Source organism: Papaver somniferum, chromosome 7 (assembly GCF_003573695.1).
Source record: "Papaver somniferum cultivar HN1 chromosome 7, ASM357369v1, whole genome shotgun sequence".
NCBI lineage: Eukaryota > Viridiplantae > Streptophyta > Magnoliopsida > Ranunculales > Papaveraceae > Papaver > Papaver somniferum.
In genome coordinates, this window is record NC_039364.1 from 192,717,411 (window position 1) to 192,737,955 (window position 20,545).

Below are 20,545 nucleotides of genomic sequence, written 5' to 3' on the forward strand. Positions count from 1 at the left end.
GAGGAAAATGAGGGAGAGAGAGGAAAAAAGTGGAGAGAGAAATGGTAATGATTGGTATAAAATCATGTGACGCTGTTTGGTTCAGCGTTTCGCTGCTAGATTAGAAATATCATAGGACTTAAGAGGTTGCCCTGGCTGACGTGGATGGCCAATCTAACTACTAGATATCTAGCCCATAGAAATTAGCCTTAGTCCTCAAGATGTAGTTAAGAAAGATGAGGTTTTTGTGGGTTCACTTCAACCCTTGAAGATATGGTTTGGAAAGCAAAGAAGTGGAAATCAAGTGGACGAGGGTTTTAGGCATATGAATGAAGGGAAGGTATGTGTATTATCAATTGGAATTTGGAATGGATGGTTGAGGAATAAAGTCAAAATGGAGTGTTTTTTTTTTTTTATGGGGATGAAGGAAGGAAGAGAAAAGTACTTTGTTGAAGTTATGTGAGGACATTTTTAGTGTCATATGTCTGTAGTGTACCCTTGCACATGGGTGGAAGAAAAACAGTCTATTGGTTGGTATTGTAAAAGCAACAAACATTAAGAGCATGTGAACCCATGTGCATGACCCCTAGAGAGCTATCTACACTTGCAACACTATTTTTTTTTCTTACCAGTATTTCTTGTATTCTTTTGGTGATCCTTTTTCTTTGCCACAACTCTCCAAAAACTCATAACTTGAGCTAACTTCATCTATGCTAGTTAGAAGAGAGGTTTGCATTTAGAGCTGGCAAACGGGCGGGACGGGTCTGGCTTGTGACCAACCCGCGGGTTACAGGTTAATACAAGCCTGAGCTCGCGAGTTGAAATTTTTCACGGGTGGTCATTTATCCCACCCGTGCCCGTCCCGGGTAAAGCTCGCGGGTTCACGGGTGCTCACGGGTTACCTGGTTTTTGTTGAGTCAACTCGCCAGAAATCGATTTCTGGGCTATTTCCTTCCACATTCAGGGCATCTAAAGTTCCTTTCCTACAAGCTACAACCTAAGTATCTAACATTCATCCAATTCATTTGGTATATCAATTCAAAAACTCAAAATTGCAAAACTAAACAAATTAGTCTTCTTAAAGAAACACAGACACAGTCACACAGATACTATCATAGTATCATACATTCATACTAGACTTACTTTACTAGTCATTAGTAGTTTACTTTAGTACTTAAGTACTTTAGTTACAGTTACACAGTACTTCATCAGTTCATGATGATAATTGATAAATAATGAAAATAAACTTCCGAGACCGAGACTGTAGATACCATTGTTTCTAATTTGTATCACCAAGTGCGACAATATCACAATATTAATAACCACTTCCTGCACAAAATATATATGTGTGGTTAATCAAAAAAGTGTTAACTATCAAAAAAAATCTCCAATCTCTTTTCTATGCAATATTTGGAGATACTGGTAAGTGATAAAACATTCTCATATTCCATGTTTATCTTTGAGTTGCTCCAACTATTCAATATGAATCTGTAATTTCAAGAAAAAATAAACCAAACAAAAAAAAAGATTCAAGTCAAAAACATGGAATTTGCATATTACCCTTACCCCGCTTTATATTGAAGAAGTACGCATACTAACTAGACGCATAAGAACTTACTTCCTCACATCCTCCACTGCCCCATCCTCCACTGCGTCAGGTTCAAATCCTAATATATCTTCTTCAACGATCACATTGTCCTCATCCATATCTTCTTTTCCTATATGGATCATAATAAAACAACCAATGTTATAGATAGATTTAGACACTCAACTAAATAAAATATTATTGATTTACTTACCAATTCCATATTCCCAATCACGAGTTGTTATTAACGCCTCAGCATTTTCAGGTAATAAGGAACTGCGAAATCGATCAATCACCCTTCCTCCAATGCTAAATGCAGACTCCGATGCGACGGTTGAAATAGGAATTGACAAATATCCCCTGCCATTCTTGAAAGTACTGGATATTGTTGTTCATGGTTCTTCCAATAGTTAAGGATGTCTAGTGAATTTAGACAACCTCTGTACGTCTCGCCAAGATATTCATCTAACTACAAGTCAGTTAATACATTACCACCACGTTCCTGTGTTGCAACATATTCCTGTTGACAAGACACTAGATATCAAGACACAGAATGACAGAATCCCAAACAATCCACAACACCAATTCTTGGGTACATTCCTCATTCTATCATAAGTAATTACAATGACAAATAAACGATATACGGCATGCTCAGAGTTTACATTGACATATTAAATCTGGGTTCAAAGTTATCATCTTGTATTAAAAAAAAAGAACATGTTTTGCAGACTTATACCAATCATGAAGAACTCAAATGAATCAAACTGAACATAAAAGTTGAAATTACCTGAAAAAAATCACTCCCTTCTTGGGCAGCAAAATTCCCACCATTTTGAACACTCAAATTTTGAGCTGCACAACTGTTGGAAGCTCTTGAACTTGACAAGGTGTAATACTCATTAAAAAGTGCTTTTATATTACTATGCACTTTATTAACTTGACATTCTAATTCTCTCTCATCAGGATACAACTTGGAGTAAGTAAATTTCACAAAATTCATTTTCGATCTAGGATCTAACACAACTGCCATAGCCAATATAGGACTCAACTCCTTCCAGTAACTATCAAATTTTGCTTGCATCTCTTTTACCATGTTCCTAATGAATTCAATATTACTTCTGCTCTCTTTCTTTAGTAACACCTGAACTTGACAAATTCTTTCAAAATACAGATTGGAAGTAGGATACTTACTACCAGAAAAAACCTTTGTGAGTTCATGAAACACCTTGAGAAACTTTGTGACTACTTCAATTTGTTCCCATTCTTCATTAGTTGGACAGTCTTCATAGTCTGAATCCACCAACTTCAAATGAGAGAAAACTGGCTTATACAAGATACAACTGTCTAACATAAGATAAGTTGAATTCCACCTGCATAAAACAAACATTCAGTGAGTATCTAAAAAAACATTAATACAAATTATACAATTCTCCAACTTTGTAATTTATAACAGAATAGAAGTGGAATCCCACCTTGTCTTTACGTCTTGCCGAATACCCTTTTTCAGACCAGACATTCCTAAAGTTTCAACAATGTCCAAGAACTTTTGTTTTCTTACTTGGGACTTTTTAAGGGACTTCACTGACGCTCGAATCTTAAGCACGGCTGGATCAATCTTCGTAAGTCCTTCTTTTACAATAAGAGCTAAGATATGAGCACAACAACGCACATGAAAGTATTTTCCATCGTTCAACAAGATCTTCTTTGCAACAAGTCTACTCTTCATAATTCCAGCACAAGCTCCGTTATTTGCAGCATTATCCAAGGTGATGTTGGATACCTTTTCTTCAATTCCCCAATCTTCTATCATTGCAAATAACTTAGAAGAAAGGTGTTCACCTGTTTGAGGTAGTAGAAAGGGGAATAAGTTAACATGAAATTATATTTAAGATAATAAAGAAATAAAATTAAGTGCTTTACCTGTATGAGGTGGTGGAAGGGGAGAGAAATTCAGAAGCTTCTTTTGCAATACCCAATCTTTATCAAGATAGTGCGCAGTTAAGCTTATATATCCAGTAGTTGTTACAGAAGTCCACATGTCTGATGTTAGACATATCCTACCTGTAAGGGTAAGTCATACACATTAGCTAGCACATCATATTAATCAATTACTCATACATAAAAGTATAAACAAATCATTTGAAATTTTGAATCATACCTGGAGCAAGTTTCAATCTGTTGCGAATAACTTCTTTTTGTGCTTTATGTTTCTTTACCACATCGGCTTTCCCAGTATTCCTTGATATTGGTTTAAAGTCATCATTTAAATAAGCACATATATCCCTAAACTCTTTCCACTCCACCAAAGCAAATGGAACATTTCTTGCAATGAGTAAAGCTGAGAACAAATCCCGTAATTTCATTTGATCAACCTTGCGTACACGGGTAGACAGCTGGCTATTTTGTGAAGCTAATATCATCTGCCCTACGTCCATAGACTGACGTTTAATGCACTTATGCCTTTTCATGGCTGAGGTTCCACCTCTTTGGCTTTCATATTTATATCCTACATTACAAGCCTTGCACACCCCCTTCGTTGTACCATCCTTATACTTAACGAGTTTAAAAAATTCCCAAACTTCGGATCTAAGTCTATTTTTCTTTCCACGTGCAACTTGTGCAGGTGCACAACCAACAGTTGGATCCTCATTCACAGAATCTAGCATCTCAACATCATCATCATCTTGACCGTCACCACTCATAACATCGTTGTAATGGTCTGGTTCTGGTAACTCTTGTTCTTGTACACTTGACATCCTGAAATGGATGGAGCCACAAAGAACAAGTCAAAGAGTCATTCAGAGAATCAGAAACGTGAAAAACTGGCAATGTAAAGAAAAGAAAAGAAAAAATCAACTGTCTATTGAAACCTAACCATATTTCAGAAATTCTAAATCTGTTGTAAGTATTTATACAATTCTTCTTCTAAGCATAATGCTCTGATGGTGGTGGTGCTATTTATGTTGCTGGTGGTTGGTGACTAAAAAGTATAGACTACCAATCTATTGAGAATTTGTCACTTGTATGAGTTGTTTGTGTAAAAGCTATCTTCATCAGGTGTATCATTGATTTCTAAGAGAAAGAGACATCACAGAAAAAATTGACCTACCAGTCTCGTACCTAATAGTTCATCATATATAAACCTAATGTCAATGAAATTCAGACCTCAAATTCCACTACTGATATAGTCGAATATTCCAACCAAATCATACAGCTAAACACAACATTGAAGAATAACTTGAACTGAAAAAGATGCAGTAACTGATAGCAATAACAACACATGGAGGCAAAAGGACTCACTCTCTCCCCAGTAGATTTAATCAAAGATGGTGCTTGATGTCCCCCCTGAGTTCCATGGAAAGGTTACAGATGAGATTTTGTTCATCACTAAACAGTAATTAAGTTGCAGGACAGAGAGACAAGAGTATTCAGATAAATTGTGGGGGACAAATCGATAAACACAACCAAAATTACCAATTAAAGAATCTAAATATCCTATGTGCAAACTACAGCAGAGATTACCAACAATAAAATTAGAATTGGGGAAAAAAGGCTAGTATTTCATCTGCTGGTATGAGTATTCTCGGTAGACTGGATGAATAAAAAAAGTAAAGGGGTTAGATTTAAGAAATTAACAATTGATTACCAAAACCCATGTTTTATTTTGATGATATTTACGAGAAAAGAAAACTTACTTTTGATTGTAACTGTAAGAAGATGAAATCCGAAATTCAAACACGAGATCTGAAGTTAACCTTTACAGTGAACCTTTAAATACATGAGATCGATCTTCTTCTGCTGTTACACGAAAATTTCAGAGACAAAAAATGATATCTGGAAATAGTGAAGAGAAAAATCTTGGGTAAAACTTTGAAGTATGTTGTTGTTACCTGCTAGCCTTTAAACTTTGATCTTTAGATTTCAATTTGTTGTTCTGTGACTGTGATTCGTACCTGCCATCAAATTCAGAAGACTCAGCAGGGAAGAAGAAAAGAAGAGGATTAGAGGAAGAATGAAGGCGGCAGCGGCTTAGGCTTAGGGAGTTAGGGTTTCCTTCTTCGTTTTTAACTTTTTATATGAGGGAAACAAGATATTGTGACACGTACGTAACAGGCTTACATTACTGTGACACGTAGCGGTGGGGAATGAGCCGGGTTAACCCGTGGGTTTCACGGTACGGGCCGGGTTAACCCGTTTCTTCACAAGCCACTAATTATACAACCCGCGCCCGTCTTGTTTAGTTACGATCCGGGACGGGTGCGGGTTTTCACGGGACGGGACGGGCTAACCCGCGGGTTTTGGCTTGGTTTGCCAGCTCTATTTGCATTGTCTTTCTCTATCTATAAATATGTGTTGAGTATTGCTTAAAGTTTCATCATCATCATCATCATCATCTGCACTAATTCATATGGGTTGGTTGCATTAATATTATGTTAAAGGCCTATGTGAAAAACTATAAGCTAATGAGAACTTATATTAATGTTTGCATTGTGTAGCCTAGTACCTATCCATGTGCTTCAATTGATAAGACTTGCGGTAAAGAAACTTAAAGTTTCCCCTTCAAGCTTGGCAGAGCAATAAGCAAGAAGACATCTATATAATCTTCTTCTTGTTCCTTCCTCTTCATTTTCCATTGTGTCACTTCTTTGCTCTTTCAATCATTTGTTAGCATTACTAGATATCTAGTTCTTCATTTGTGTTTCAATGGAGGAAGGGGCTGTAAGCAAGCGTAAACGCGTTTATACGTTCGAACCAACTAGTACAATGGTGCTACTACATGGTGCCACTTTCTCACAGAGATATTTGAATACTCTGTTGTCATTTTTAGTAAAACTTGATTCTGAAACAAGGTCATCTACTGACAAACAAGATCGCGAAATAGAGAAAATCGTATGGTTTCAGGTAGACATGGCACTAGTATTATCAACTAAATGTATGTTCGGCTGGAGTCGTGCGTTAAAAAGAAAACTTGATCAGAGTGATACAGGCTCGAATGAGTGTATTCTATCATCAGTACATGCACCAAAATCACTTCTGTTTGCGTATGGGCGCAACAGCAGTATTCATAGTTGTAAGTTTTTTGATAGCGATTACAACAACAGTAGAGAACTGAAATGCATTTCCAAATTATTATTTCCTATAGCAAGAAGCTTGAACCCTTCTCTACCTCCTCGATCCGTAGGCGATTTTTCGCATGATAAATACTCGAAAAGATCGAATAAGAAAAGAAAGATAGGAGGTGAAGATAAGTTTGAGTCCCGTTTAAGAAAACTAAGAAGTATTTTACCCGGAGGGAATGAAATGGGAGATTACGACGAATTGTTTTCTGAAGTAGAAAGCTACATAGTGTGTCTTGAACTGCAGGTGCGTGCTTTACGAGCTCTTGTTCATCCCCAATGTTGAACAATATGGATAATAATCAGTGTCGAGTTAACTAAAACTATGTACTTCATTAGTTAATTTATCCTAGTTCAGATTATGTTTCTATTTTCACTTTTTTTTTCCTGTCATTTTGAATCAATGTAACAGCTCCAAGTTTAATTTTGAGTTAACAGTATAAAGTAGGGCCTGCAATACTACATCCACAGTTTAATGATATCTGAAATAGTTACTGGTGGAATGAAATCGAACTCCAGAACAAGGCCTCATTTACTTGATCAGTTGTTCTGCACTGTGGCACCCCATCAAATTACATTGGCTTAAAACCAGTTGCCCGCTATAGCCTACCGTTTTTGTTTTACACACTTTTTTTTCCCACAAAATTGGTCAATCAACCCAATAACGACAATTCCTGGTTGAAAAAAACATGTAAAATTTGATACCGTTCAAATGGACGAGCATGTAATAATAGATGTAAATAGCTTCATCCTACCCATTTTCAAATACTTTTTCTTATTTTTAATTCATATCAGGATGCATCCGGTTTCATCCTCGCTCTTTTAAGTTTAAGACAAGATGAATCCAGTTTCATTCTTGCTAATTTTTTGGTGTCCATTTCACCCATACTAATTTTTGCTCGTTCATTAGAAATATTTGGACAAATGACCCATTTTACGTTTTTTCTTTTTCTTTTTGGCTTGGTAATTTTCTTTTTATCAAGGCCAGAAAAATCATAATTTACAAGTAATAGTAATTACAAGTAGGCCTGAAGGCTCTCAGACTCTTCAAAAGCTAAAGTGGTGACAGACTTCAAAAAGGATTCAAATTGGGCCTTTAACTATACTGGTCGGATTGGGATATACCCAGATTAATTGGGGTATATCTAATTTTAAAGGGACTCATTTGAAGAGCTAAGCGGGTGTTAAAATGGGTAAAGTTAGAAAAATATTCTTATGCATTCCACTTCATTTTCAGTTCATCTTCTCCTCTTCTCCTCTACCATATCGACGATCAAATTAGTCCCCGTCTTCGTTAAAAACGATTGAAAACTCGTCGATTAATTCGTCATAATCGTCGATTCGAAAATTCCCTCGTCGATTAATCTCTTCAGAAATGCATAATCCGAAGCGTATGAAAAATACTTCTAGAAGACCTAGTACTGAAGACCTTGGATTTGGAAAAGTAATTCAATACAAATATAATATAAAAACAATTGACGAAGAAGAAATCACTGAAACTGCTGAAACCAAAGAAATGACGCGATTGAGAAAATAAGTGTCTACTTAAACTCACTCCAGTAGTTCAATTTGTTGTTTGCATGTCAAACTAGGGCACAAAATTTGAATTTTTGAATTTGCAGTTATGCAGCTGGCAGGGTTTTTGTTCCACGACTATGCCGAATTTTCATGTTTAAGTGTAGTCGTTATCTTCCTAGGTTGAAGATGGTGACGAATTTTCATCATTTGGCGAATATATTTACAGGGTCGTCATGCTATTCAACCTAGAACCTTGCAGAATAGTGACGTAATTTTTAGTCGTCAGGCTTAGAAATCATAAAATGCCGACTAATGCTGTGAAAAAACATGTTTCTCCTGAGTTCCATTTTGTTATGTGATAATTATATAAATGTCCCTTGTTTTGACGGGCTTCACAAATATCCTTATCTCACGATAAATATGGTCCTCTCCATCTATATGCCCATCAGGGGTCCATTAATATTTATTTTGTTTCCATATTCACCCCTCTTCTTTTAATATGGTTTTAGAGAAAATTGTTTCTTTATTTTCATTTTTTTCAGATCTAAACTTTTTTCTCCTTCTCTCCCTAGAACACCACCAGCATCACCACCGAAGCTTCTGCAATTACCATCACCATCTCCGTCGCCGCCATCGCCACCACCACATCCTCCACTATTAACTGCAGATCTATCATTAGTTACAAAAACTGGTGATGGGTGAATGTGAAAATAATCTTCAAAACCTTATTTTGAGAATTAGATCATTCGATTCAGTTTGATTTCAACTCGGTCCGGCTCAAATTACCTAAAATCGATGATACCAATGTTAGTTCTTAAAGAAATGTATGTACTAATTGGGAAGAGATGATGGAAATCATCATCAATAATTGGATCTGTAGATTCAATCATCAAAACGAATTAAAAGATAAGTTTTATTTTTGATTTTCATTGTAATTAGTGTCGATTATTAATCTTTAAATTTCAAAATGTAGAGAAGACGAATTAAAGAGATAAATCTAAGATATACAGAAGATAATTTTTTTGGTTACTTTGTTGATTTACACATATATTTTTGCAACTTGTGCTTAACAATCTCTACGTGTTGGTGGTGGTTACCAGGAGATGGTGGTGATTACTTCCCGTTTCCTAAGAAAAAACGTATACAAGTGATGGTGTTGGTGGTGATTTTATGAGTTGGGTATGTCACTATAGTTTATTATCTATTACTTTTCGCTACTCTAGATCTGTTAACTGTTTGGCATGGTGGTTTGCTCCCTAGTCTACACCAGAAGTGATATTTGAGGTTTTTTACATAATTCATATAGATAATTAAGTTTTGCATGTTTGATTTGTTTAAGACCAAGACTGGTTTCAATACTGGTGGTACTGGGTGTTGTTGTAGTGGTGGTGGTGGTTATTGTGGCAGGTGTAGTTGTAGTGAAGGTAGTAGAGGTCTTTAGTTTTTATGGATCAACTACCGTTGTTGATCCAATTTATGGGATCAACTCATATTTGTTGACAACATTTCCTTGGATTAGTATAGTCATGCTTGTAGTTTAAATCATGTTTGCTAAAAAAATTAGTTTAATTTCCTTGTAAAAATCTTCAAATGTTGAATTTGTAGTGCAATGGTAGCATGACTCCACGTCAGATGATGCGTGTTCAACTCACTCCAAGTTCACTCATTCGTATATGTCATTTTTTGTGTGTGTTAAACTTTGGTTGTTGCAGGCCAAAGATGGTTGTTACAGAGATTTTTGATTCACTGCTCCAACACGAAAGGGCTTGATATGTTGAAGTTGATTCACTACAGTGTGTTTTTTTTTTGCATCTTTTTTAGGTTTCATACTAGTTGGATGTTTTTTTTTTTTTTTTTTTTTAATGTTTTTTGGTTTGGACTTGTTATGTTTGTGATGACATACATAATGATTTATTTTTTATGAATGTTATTTTTGTTTTTCTTAAGGATATGTCAGTTTGCAAGTTCCAGGTTTATTGGTTTTTACAGGAAGCAAACTTATATAAATGGTGTCAACTCCAACTGTTGATCCCATTTTTTGTGGATCAACTTCCATTATTGATCCCACTTAAAGGGATCAACTTTAGTTGTTGACACTATAATATGGAAACATTGTTCATGGGTTCCACCTTTTTGGGTCAACTTCCATTGTTGATCCCACTTATATTGTTGACCCCATTTACTGGGATCAACTTCCACTGTTGACGCAACTAAACTTGAACTTTTTCTAGTTATTTGTATCAACTTTGGTTGTTGAATCCATTCACCGGGATCAACTTCGATTGTTAACAGAAAAAAAGGAATATGTATTAGTAGAGTTATTTTTGAACTTTAAATTTTTGGATCAACTTCGGTTGTTGACACCGAATTTTGATGGCGGCGACGATGATGGCGACAACGACGGTGGTGGCGGCAACGGTGACAACATCGACAATGGTGGTGGTAGTGGTGGAATGGTGGTGGCGGAGGCGGTGGTGACAGAGTGGTGGTGGCGGAGATGCTGGTGGTGGTGGTGGTGGTGGTGGTTGTGAAGTAATAGAGAAATAAATTTATCAAGGGATAAGGTTTTTAAATGAAAAATAATATTATAAATGAGAATATTAAGGTAATATATTTTTTAATGGATAAGATTTTTTAATGATAGGGGTATATTTATTGTTGTATAAGGGTATATTTGTTGGGTGTCAAAATTAAGGGCATTTAATTAATATACCATTTTGTTATTATCCATCATGTTATGAGATTACTACCTAGCCGACTACAAATTAGTCGACACTCTATGGATTATCGACCCTGCCGACTAAATGCTAACCAAAACCTAGTTTCTCTATAAGATGCCGACTTTTATTTAGTCGTCACATAGTTCCACTGTCGTCCCCGACGACTAATATCTTTTGTATCTTAGTTGTTCCCTTATTCAAGGTTTTACCCTGACGACTAATTGAATTGTATTTCCACAATCTGTAAGATCTTTTGTTATTTCCACAGTACGTAAAATATAACAATCCGTGTTTAGTACGATCCACACTATAAGAAATGCATTTGAGTTCACATGAATCGATTTCAGTTAACGTACCGCCAAGATTTGACGGAACTAACTATCTGTGGTGAAAATCTGCTATCAAATCTTTTCTTCAGCCACACGATTTTAATACTTGGTTATTAGTCGTTGATGGATATAATTGTCCAAAAATTGATGGATCGGAAACTAAGTTTAAATGCATAGTTGATTATACAAGTGAAGAAAAGGTTTTTGCAAAGCAGAATTCAGATGGTTTGAATGCAATCATACATGCTGTAAGCCGAGATCTGCAATATCACGATTATGCTTGGGATAATCGTCAGACTGTATTCGATGGAAATACATCAGAAAAAGAAGATAGACTTCAAACCCTCAATTCTGATTGGGAAAACCTTCGTATGGATGATAACGATACTTTTGAAGAGTTTCATGTTAATGTCATAGACCTCATTTTCCTGACCAGTTATGGGCACCCCCAGTGGATTTCGGCACCCAGTTTATTATCTTAATTATTGTTTTTTATAATTTTGTTTAGTCGGTAATCGAGTCTGTTCCAAACACAAGTGCAGTGCATGCCTTCCTTGCGTGTGTTGGTATAGGTCTGTACTTTGAATCCTTCTTCTGGTATGAAGAATTATTAATCGAAATTGTTTTTCTCTCTCTCAATTTCTGTTCTCCCCATTATAATCTGTATCTTTAGATATTCCGAGTTGTTTTTGTGCTAATTTGTAGTGTATATCACTATAATTGGTATCAGAGCACTCGATCTGAGTGTTCCTGTGTGATTATGGTGACTCAAAAGGAATTTGACGCTTTGAACAAGCGTGTGAATGAATTCTCTAAAGAACAACATGAGGGATTCAAGGATCTTAGCAAAAAACTTGATGAAGCTCAGAACACGGTCTCTCCAGCATTGTTAGCAAGACTGGGAAGTTTATTCGAAACTCAGATGGCATCTTTAGAAGCAAATATTCTTGGTAAAAAGAAAGTAGGAGAAGTATTACTTGATACCCCCTTGAAACATCAGACCCAATCTGCGGGAAATGATCACACAACAGGAGGTAGTTACCAAACTCTGCTTAACCAATTTTCAAATACTCATAAACCTAAGATAAATTTTCCTAAATTTGATGGGAATAACCCTAGATCTTGGATTCGTAAGTGTAATAAGTTCTTTCAGTTACATCTGATGGATGAGGAGCAGAAAGTCATGCTTGCTTCATTACATTTATAGGGTAAAGTAGATGTATGGTATCAATATTACCAGGTGGGGAGAGAGGTAATATTGTGGGAAGAGCTCTGTAGTGATATAAATTTTAGATTTCAAGAGTTAGGACATGATGATGTGGTGGGTGAATTCAACAAGCTCCGTCAAAAAGGTACCGTATTAGAGTATCAAGAGCTTTTTGAAGAGCTCAAGGCCTTAATGATTGTTAAGAATCACTATCTTACTGAAGCTTACTTCACATCTAGCTTTGTCAGTGGACTTAAGGAAGAAATCAGGATGGTAATCCAAATGCATTCACCCTCTACACTCAACCAGGCCATGTACTTAGCCAGGATGTAAGAGGTTGTGCTGGATAAGATAGCTAGGAAGGCAAAATTTGTTTCAAGACTTCCTCTACTCTCAATGGTCAGTAGCATCTCTAAGAGCTTTGTGACTCCACCAAAGTCAAACTCACTATCTCCCAAAAGTGGTGGCAGCCTTAAATTACCTCCCATAAAGAAATTAACTTATGCTGAGATGAAGGCAAGAAGGGAGAAGGGTTTGTGCTATAATTATGATGAAGAGTACAAGTTTGGTCACAAATGTGTTAAACAACAACTGTATTTGTTGGTTGGTGATGAAGAGGAAGTGGCTACTTCTGAAGAAGAATCTTCTGGTAGTTCACCAGTTATACAAGAGCTGGAAGAGGAGGTGGAGATTTCCTTACATGCCTTATCAGGTAATGTATCCCATAACACTATTAAAATTCAAGGAATTACTAGGAATAAAAGGTTATTCACTGTCTTAATTGATAGTGGCAACACCCATACCTTCATTGACCCAGAGATGGCCAGACTAAGTGGTGCATTGATGGAGCCCACTACTGCTCTACATGTAGCTGTAGAAGATGGTAACAAGGTGCTTAGTGATGCTAAATGTCCTCAGTTTAGATGGAAGATGCAAGGAAACCCCTTTTCTTTTGATGTCAGAGTGTTAAAATTGGGGGGGGGGGGGGGGTTGTGACATAGTGTTAGGGGTGAACTGGATAAGGAATATCAGCCCTGTAAAGTTTGATTTTAAGAAGATGGCAGTTTCCTCCACTTAGAAGGGTAAGGAGATTGAGCTTAAAGTCATTATTGAAGAAGTTAGAGTATCCTCTATGTATTTGGGGGCTTTCCAGAAATACATAAAGGAGAATAAACATGGGCTTGTAAGGCACTTATTCTCCATTTCAGCAGTGGATCCCAAACCTCAAACTCAAGAAACACTTGGACCTTGTTGATATGGCAAAATGATTCGCTGGTTTTTTAGGAAGTGGAGAGACGACCGTGCGCACAGGGACTCCTCAACTGAGCAAACTTCTTAACCTCAAACAGATGCACTGCATGGGAGTGCTTTGAGTTCGAGAGATCAATCTGTAGGACTCCGGCCTAAACCAAGACAATGGCCGTTCCAAAGTCAATTCGGACACAAAGAGGGAAGATGGTCGATCTGTAGGAGAGAAGCTGAGAAGTGTGTGAGATCAATGGTGGTCAAGGATTGTGAATGTGTTATATGTTTCTGCAAATGAACTGCTAGGTTTGAATAAGTTTGATTTATGTTTAATTGAGGGAGATTGTTGCTCACACGATGATTCTTGGTTAGACGATAAATATTATCTGTCTATTCGACCAATGTTGTTCTCAATCGTGAATTCATAAACTTATTTATATTGATAGAATGTAGACATATTGATCTCCAGTAAGTGTGGCGGTTTCTCGAGTGAAAGAGTGGGAAAGTGGGAAATCGTGGTTTAACCAGTTCCAGGTCGTGCAGAGACTTGGTTGATTGTCCACCCACTACCTTGCTAACTCCCTCAACTGCTTGCACGACTTACTCACATTTTTCATCGTGTATGAACACACGTGTCGTAGGCCGCCAGACCAAAACCCTAATGAATATCCCCAATGTGACGTGATTGATGTCTCACGAATGTGGAGTCTGCAAGGCAGACGTGTATTTGATTAGTCAGTCATTGACTTGATTAGACGATGAGTCTATGTATTGTTCAGTGGAGCATGATTGTCGAATGCTCTGGGATTCGTGGATTGAACATGTCTGCTGGGACGTATAGTTCTTGAGTAAATGATGTTGATAATTGAATCAACATAATGAATATTGCTCGTCTGAGCAAATATTGCTCATTCGATGGATTACTGAATATTGATAGTTGAATCAATATTCTCTGAGCAAATATTGCTTGTCTGAGCAGATATTGCTCATTTGATGAATTACTGAATATTGATAGTTGAATCAATATTCGAGCATCTGAGCAAATATTGCTCATTTGATGAATTACTGAATATTGATAGTTGAATCAATATTCGAGCATCTGAGCAAATATTGCTCATTTGATAAATTACTGAATGTTGATAGTTGAATCAAGCATCTGAGCAAATATTGCTTATTCGATGAATTACTGAATATTGATAGTTGAATCAATATTCGATCATCTGAGCAAATATTGCTCATTTGATAAATTACTGAATGTTGATAGTTGAATCAAGCATATGAGTAAATATTGCTCATTTAATAAATTACTGAATATTGATTGTTGAATCAATATTCTAAGCAAATATTGCTTATTTGATAAATTACTGAATATTGATTGTTGAATCAATATTCGAAGCAAATATTGCTCATTTGATGAATTACTGAATATTGATAGTCGAATCAATATTCGAGCATCTGAGCAAATATTGCTCGATTGATGAATTATTGGTAGCGTGACCAAATAAAATATTAATTAAAATATTGATAGCTGGACCGAATATTATATAATTAATCCATATGATGATTGCTAGATCAACATGAAATTATTAGTGTTTGAACTTACTCAAAATTATGATTTGCAGAGCATTCGTTCGAAACCCTAATTTAGATCAAATGTTGATCAATTGATGATTTACTGAAAGTAAGTCACTGAGTGAAGGAGAGACCGGCTACATGGGATGATGGCCGACCATGTAGCGTGCAGGTGCTCGAGTGAGCATGCACCAAAGTCCTTTATTGACAAGTTGGTGAAAGGATGATCAAATGCTGATTTAATCATTTATTAGAATAGTGCTCGTCTGAGCGTTTGGTAATAAAACCTAATAATGGAGACATGAGGACCGACAAGGGGTCATGGGACCGGCCCTTGATGGTCGTGGGACCAACTGGTGGTCGATTGAGCAAATCCCAAGTTGGTTGGAGAGAGTTTGGACCCAATATGAACTGTTGAGAGCTAATTAAGTCAAAATTATCAAAGAATGTGGGGCCGGCTCCTTGCAAGCCTAAGGGCGGACCATGGTCGGTCAAGGTGGCATGCCCGTGTCACCATACTGCCCGTGTCTCAGTCCTGCGAGTTTTGGTATTTTCTGGTGCATGTTTGAGCAATATTTTGGATTTTCAGAAGAGTTTGATCTTGACTGAAACTCTCAATTTTGCTCGAATGAGCAAGTAGAACTTTGCTCGTGCGACCGATATTTTGAGAATATTAAAATAATAATATTTTAATTTTTGACGTGAGAAGCCTAGTCGGTCATGTAACTATTTTACTTTTTAGCTTTTTCATGGTTAAAGCAATATTTGAGAAAATATTGAAAAACTAGGGTTTTCGCTCAAATGATGGAGTTTCATGAGATGAAGGAAAAAATAATATGAGAAAATAAGGAATTGTAAGGTGTGGGACCGGCCACGGCTAGGGCATGGGCGGCCGGATAGGTGGCCCGGTCCCGTGACACCTTTCCCTATTTTTTACTATTTTTTCATCATTTGAAGGAAAATATGGAGAAACTAAGAGTTTTGCTCAAACGAGGGAGTTTTCTCAAATGAAGGAGTCTTCATAAGATGAGGGAAAATAACAAAATAATATAAAATAAGGGAAAGAGATGCGGAACCGGCCGTTCGGTGGGTCCGGTCCCTTTAGGCGCCTCTTTATTATTTTATTAATATTATTTTCCTCCCTATTTTGCACAGGTTTTCTCATTTGTCCATATTTTCGAATGCTCGATCGTGCGTTCGGGTGCTCGTCTGTGCATTATTTTCTAAGTACACTTGCACCATTTTCTCGGGGCTTACTCGGTGGTAGCCCAGATGCCCGATGAGTGAATATTTCTTACTAATTCATGAAATTCGGCTGAGAATAATTCATGAAACAGAGTAATAAAAATTACGTGAGTATTTATTACTAATTCATGAAATTCTGAGAATGATTCATGAAACGTAGTAATAAAATGAGTTGAGTATCTACTACTAATCCATGGAATCCAGCTGAGGATCAGCCATGAAACGGAGTAATGAGATAGGATAGATTATTTTCTAGGAATGCAGTTGATGAATGACATGCTAGAATTAACCTATTTGCAGAATCGAGATATGAGATAATTGAAGCATCATACTCGTTCCGAGGGGGGTGTATAGTCAGGGAATAACGAGCAGCGTGACGTTCTGAAGACAATATGTCTAAGAACCGCCCAATCATTAAGAGATTCTATACACGGTCTCTCTACGTAGTCAGGGGACAACAAGCAGCGTGACGTCCCGAAGGTGGTAGGCTTGATACTAGCATGAAATATGTATAGGAGCCGCCCAATCATTTTGATTCTATGTAGAGGTGATAATGAAATGTGTGAAGCATCGAAAGCTTAGTTGAGAGGCTTTTCGAGAAACATATTCATCATAGCTCTGAGAGGAATGCTCGCTCAGTCAGAGATCTTGAAATGGTTCACCGATCATAAAATATGAATCGTCACATACATTCCTGAAGCCAGGACAAAAACATGCAGTATCATGATTTTACGATTTTAGACCTTGCCGAAAATCCACCATCAACATTAAGTCCCCTGCTTAGTCAGGGACAATCATGTTCGGCAGTAAGCACTGGATGGTGATTTTCCAGTATACGAGATAAGTAGTTGAACTTAGTCGTACAAAGGCATTTTTTCAGAATCCTCGATTTGCTCCAATGATGTCATATATGAGCAAATGCCCAGATAAGGACCCTGTCAGTATGATAGAGTGTCATCTCGTAAGAACGGAGAGACGAGGCACTGTTGATTTGGACGGTCAGACGTCCAGTTTTGGTCGGTTTAGCGTTTACGGGCCGGACCCAAAAAAAGAAATCCTTGTTTTAGGAACGAATGTTCGTTTGTTCATTAGTTTAAAAAACAAACAATAATCCCTACCATAAGAGAGATTTTCTTTCTTGATAGGCATGCGTCTAATGATAAAAATTTTGTCTATGAGCTTTCACGAAAACCATTTTTTTTAATATGTGAGATTTCACAAAATGGAATAAACTCCCGTTTCAAAGATGAATGCTCGTACAGGAGAAAAAGTTTTTTTTATTTTATTTTATTTTATTTTATTTAAGATCGACGTCTGTCCAGTAAAAGAAAAGAACCTTTTTTTTATATATGTGTGAGCTTTCAAAAAAGTTTTGCTTTGGGAATGAACGTCCGTTAGTTGTAAGAAACGAGTAATTATCCCTAACATAGAAGGGATTTTTTTTTTTTTGAATAGACGTGCGTCTGTTAATAAAATTTTTGTCTATGAGCTTTCATGAAATTTTTTATTCTAGATATGTGAACTTTCACAAAATTTTGAAAATATACTCTCGTTTCAAAGACGAAAGCTCGCGCAAGGGAGCATTTTTTTTTTGTTTGTAAAATCGATGTTTTGATTTTGAACAACTGTTGAAAGTAGACAATTATACATGGTGAAATAATGTTTGTATGTGAGTTTTCATAATTGTAGAATGGACGTTTGTCAATTTTTTGAAAAACTAGTGGATGTTCACACAATAAAAATTCACGTGGGTTTTTCACGGTTTTATGAAAATCAATTTATGATTTTTGAATAGTGGACTTTGCCCGTCTTTGCAGGTTTGAAGAAACAGGCAAGTTTTTAAAACTTTTGTTCTAAGTTTACTACTGTTAGTAAAATTGTAAACTGGTAAGAGTTGGAATGTTACCATTTTTGTGGCGTGTTTGGTATTGGTATATCCATGACTCCATGTCTTTAGCCTTATATAATGGTGACTTCCAGTTACAACCACCCTTCTGGCTCTTCTGGGGAACACTCCAGAAATATCAAGTCAAAGATAAAGACTTCTGCAGATGTTCATGCCAAGGTGAATCAACCTTTCAGAGATGCTAGAAAGCTGATACATAGTATGTATTTTGATCATCCGTGAGTGGTTCGTGCTAAGATATATGCTTTCTTGATCTTAGAAGATGCAGAGGGAAAGCAGAGACGTGATGAAATATCACAGAAGAAAAGAGCTGAAGATGAAAAGCTCATATCTTATCAGCGGAAGCACCGCGCCGACTTGCAAGCGAGACTATCGGCTGAAGATGAAGTTCGGCCTGGCGTTGATGGTGGAGCTCCTAATTCAGATGTGAAGGTGAAAGAAGAATTTCGTCATAATTCATCATCAGAAAATCCAGAAGTTAGGTCTTCATTGATTATGCTGTAGAATCTTCATGCGATGTCCTTTTTTGATGATCTACCCCAACTTTTTGATTCCCAGGAAATTTCCTAGATTTAGCAAAGAATTTTTTTGAGTTTTGAGCACGTTTAGTGGTCAAAATTAACGAAACAGTAAACTTCCATGAAGTCTTCAGAAACTTCAGCTGTCATGTAGTTTGATGTTCCGGCCACAACTTTTTGATAGTTCATCCAAGTATTGTGAATTTTTGATATGTTGTAGAGGACATCCATGCAAAGAGAATGGTATATGACCCATACCTATATTCTTCACCAATTTCTCCCAGCTCGCTTGTTTGTGCAGGAAAGTGTAAAATCGTCTCAGACGAGCTTGTTGTGAAATGCCCCTATTGTGTCTTTAGACCATTTGCTTGTGTCTTGAACACTTGATGAAGGAATTCAATACCATTGATTAATTTTCAATCTGCATTCCATGGTTGATACATGATCCTGGTGCTTGCAGTACCATTTTTTGTTTCTGTCAATCATAGAAACATCACTTATGAAACCCTGGTCACGGGACCATAACTGAGGTTGCTCTCAAGAGGGGATGATGTAATGACCATGGTTATATGTCCCAGTTATAGCATTCGATGATGAATGATTATCATATGTGATCTTGGTGCCAGTCACGAGTCTTGGACTGTGAAACTGATCGTCATGATCAGTGGATCATCAGTCCCCAGTATTTTGTTAAATATCCTTTTCGTTTTCCCTTCTTCTGGAAAGACCTAGATAGAGCACTCGTGTAGAAAAAATATGATGTAAAGACCTAGGTGGTCAAATTTGGAGCTACCTTGATGACAAACTTAGTGGAAAGACCTGGTGGACATTGATCGTCTGTGGAGGTAATGAATCCCGTCTAAGCATTGTTGCTTGTATGTTTTATGCTCTGGAAGTTGTAGGAACCTCATACGACATCGGGTGCTTGACCCCAACTTTTGAATTTAAAAGACCGAGTCATGATATGGGAAAAGAATAACTCAATTTGGAGTTGCATAGGTCAGCCAACGAAGCGTGCACATTTGTAATTTGTAATCCCGTACAAAACTTTCAGATTTCATAGACCTGACGGTAAATGCCATATCTTTCAGCTCGTATGTTCGATTGATGCGCCCTTTGGTATGTTGTAGTAGAGACATAGACGAACGTCTTTTGTCAAGGATGTATTGTACCATTCCTCACAAATTGGTACGTTCTTGTAAGCCCATGTCTTGAAGTGTGTTGTATATCATTTGTAGAGGTGATGAGAAAATCTTGTAGAATACTTTTGGCTTGTGCCCATACTTCGTGCAAGCTTTGGGAAAGACTTTCATGTTAAAATGTTTTCATGTCTACACATCTTGATATGAATCATCAGTGCTTGGAGAAGTCCGCTTCATTGAGTAACACTTCATAGAATGGTTAGTTGATGAAGCCCTGTCATGAGGATGTTGTTCCTGAGACCGTTGTTGATGCTGAGATCACAATTGAATTTTCTCCAGACATTCTTGTTGATGCTGAGACCATGGACGGAGTTTCTCCAGATATCCCTGTTGATGCCGATACTGTGGTCGGAGTTGCTCCAGAGACCGAAAAGGCTAGAACCATGATTATCCACATAGTCT

General features: G+C 37.0%; 2 protein-coding genes and 1 long non-coding RNA gene across 4 annotated transcripts; 1 reads left to right on the top strand and 2 right to left on the bottom strand.

Moving 5' to 3' along the window:
* Positions 1 to 2,033: 2,033 nt before the first annotated feature.
* Positions 2,034 to 4,320, bottom strand: LOC113295741 (zinc finger BED domain-containing protein RICESLEEPER 2-like). The gene is made up of 5 exons (XM_026544065.1): positions 3,723 to 4,320; positions 3,485 to 3,625; positions 3,037 to 3,403; positions 2,352 to 2,934; positions 2,034 to 2,084 (listed from the first exon to the last, which is right to left on the bottom strand). The coding sequence occupies exons 1-5, from the start codon at positions 4,318 to 4,320 to the stop codon at positions 2,034 to 2,036; spliced, it is 1,740 nt and encodes a 579-aa protein (XP_026399850.1).
* A 543-nt stretch (positions 4,321 to 4,863) lies between these two features.
* Positions 4,864 to 5,541, bottom strand: LOC113294933. 2 transcript variants are annotated; one of them, XR_003332741.1, is made up of 3 exons: positions 5,455 to 5,541; positions 5,260 to 5,362; positions 4,864 to 4,909 (listed from the first exon to the last, which is right to left on the bottom strand). It is a non-coding gene; the product is annotated as an uncharacterized LOC113294933 (long non-coding RNA). The 2 variants fall into 2 exon arrangements; XR_003332742.1 differs by having other exon boundaries at positions 5,260 to 5,359; positions 5,455 to 5,514.
* A 423-nt stretch (positions 5,542 to 5,964) lies between these two features.
* On the top strand, positions 5,965 to 7,144 carry LOC113293243. The gene has a single exon (XM_026541942.1). It carries the CDS (start codon positions 6,269 to 6,271, stop codon positions 6,965 to 6,967), a length of 699 nt encoding a protein of 232 aa, XP_026397727.1. The 5' UTR covers positions 5,965 to 6,268; the 3' UTR covers positions 6,968 to 7,144.
* The last annotated feature ends 13,401 nt before the right edge of the window (positions 7,145 to 20,545 follow it).

What these genes read in the sequence shown, in the direction of transcription:
- LOC113293243 (XM_026541942.1), top strand. Translation starts at nt 6,269, where the DNA reads ATGGAGGAAGGGGCTGTAAGCAAGCGTAAACGCGTTTATACGTTCGAA.
- LOC113295741 (XM_026544065.1), bottom strand. Translation starts at nt 4,320, where the DNA reads ATGTCAAGTGTACAAGAACAAGAGTTACCAGAACCAGACCATTACAAC. An exon ending in CCTTCCACCACCTCATACAG is followed by an intron (nt 3,404 to 3,484) that starts GTAAAGCACTTA and finishes TACCTCAAACAG; the next exon opens with GTGAACACCTTTCTTCTAAG. An exon ending in AAGGGAGTGATTTTTTTCAG is followed by an intron (nt 2,085 to 2,351) that starts GTAATTTCAACT and finishes TCTTGTCAACAG; the next exon opens with GAATATGTTGCAACACAGGA.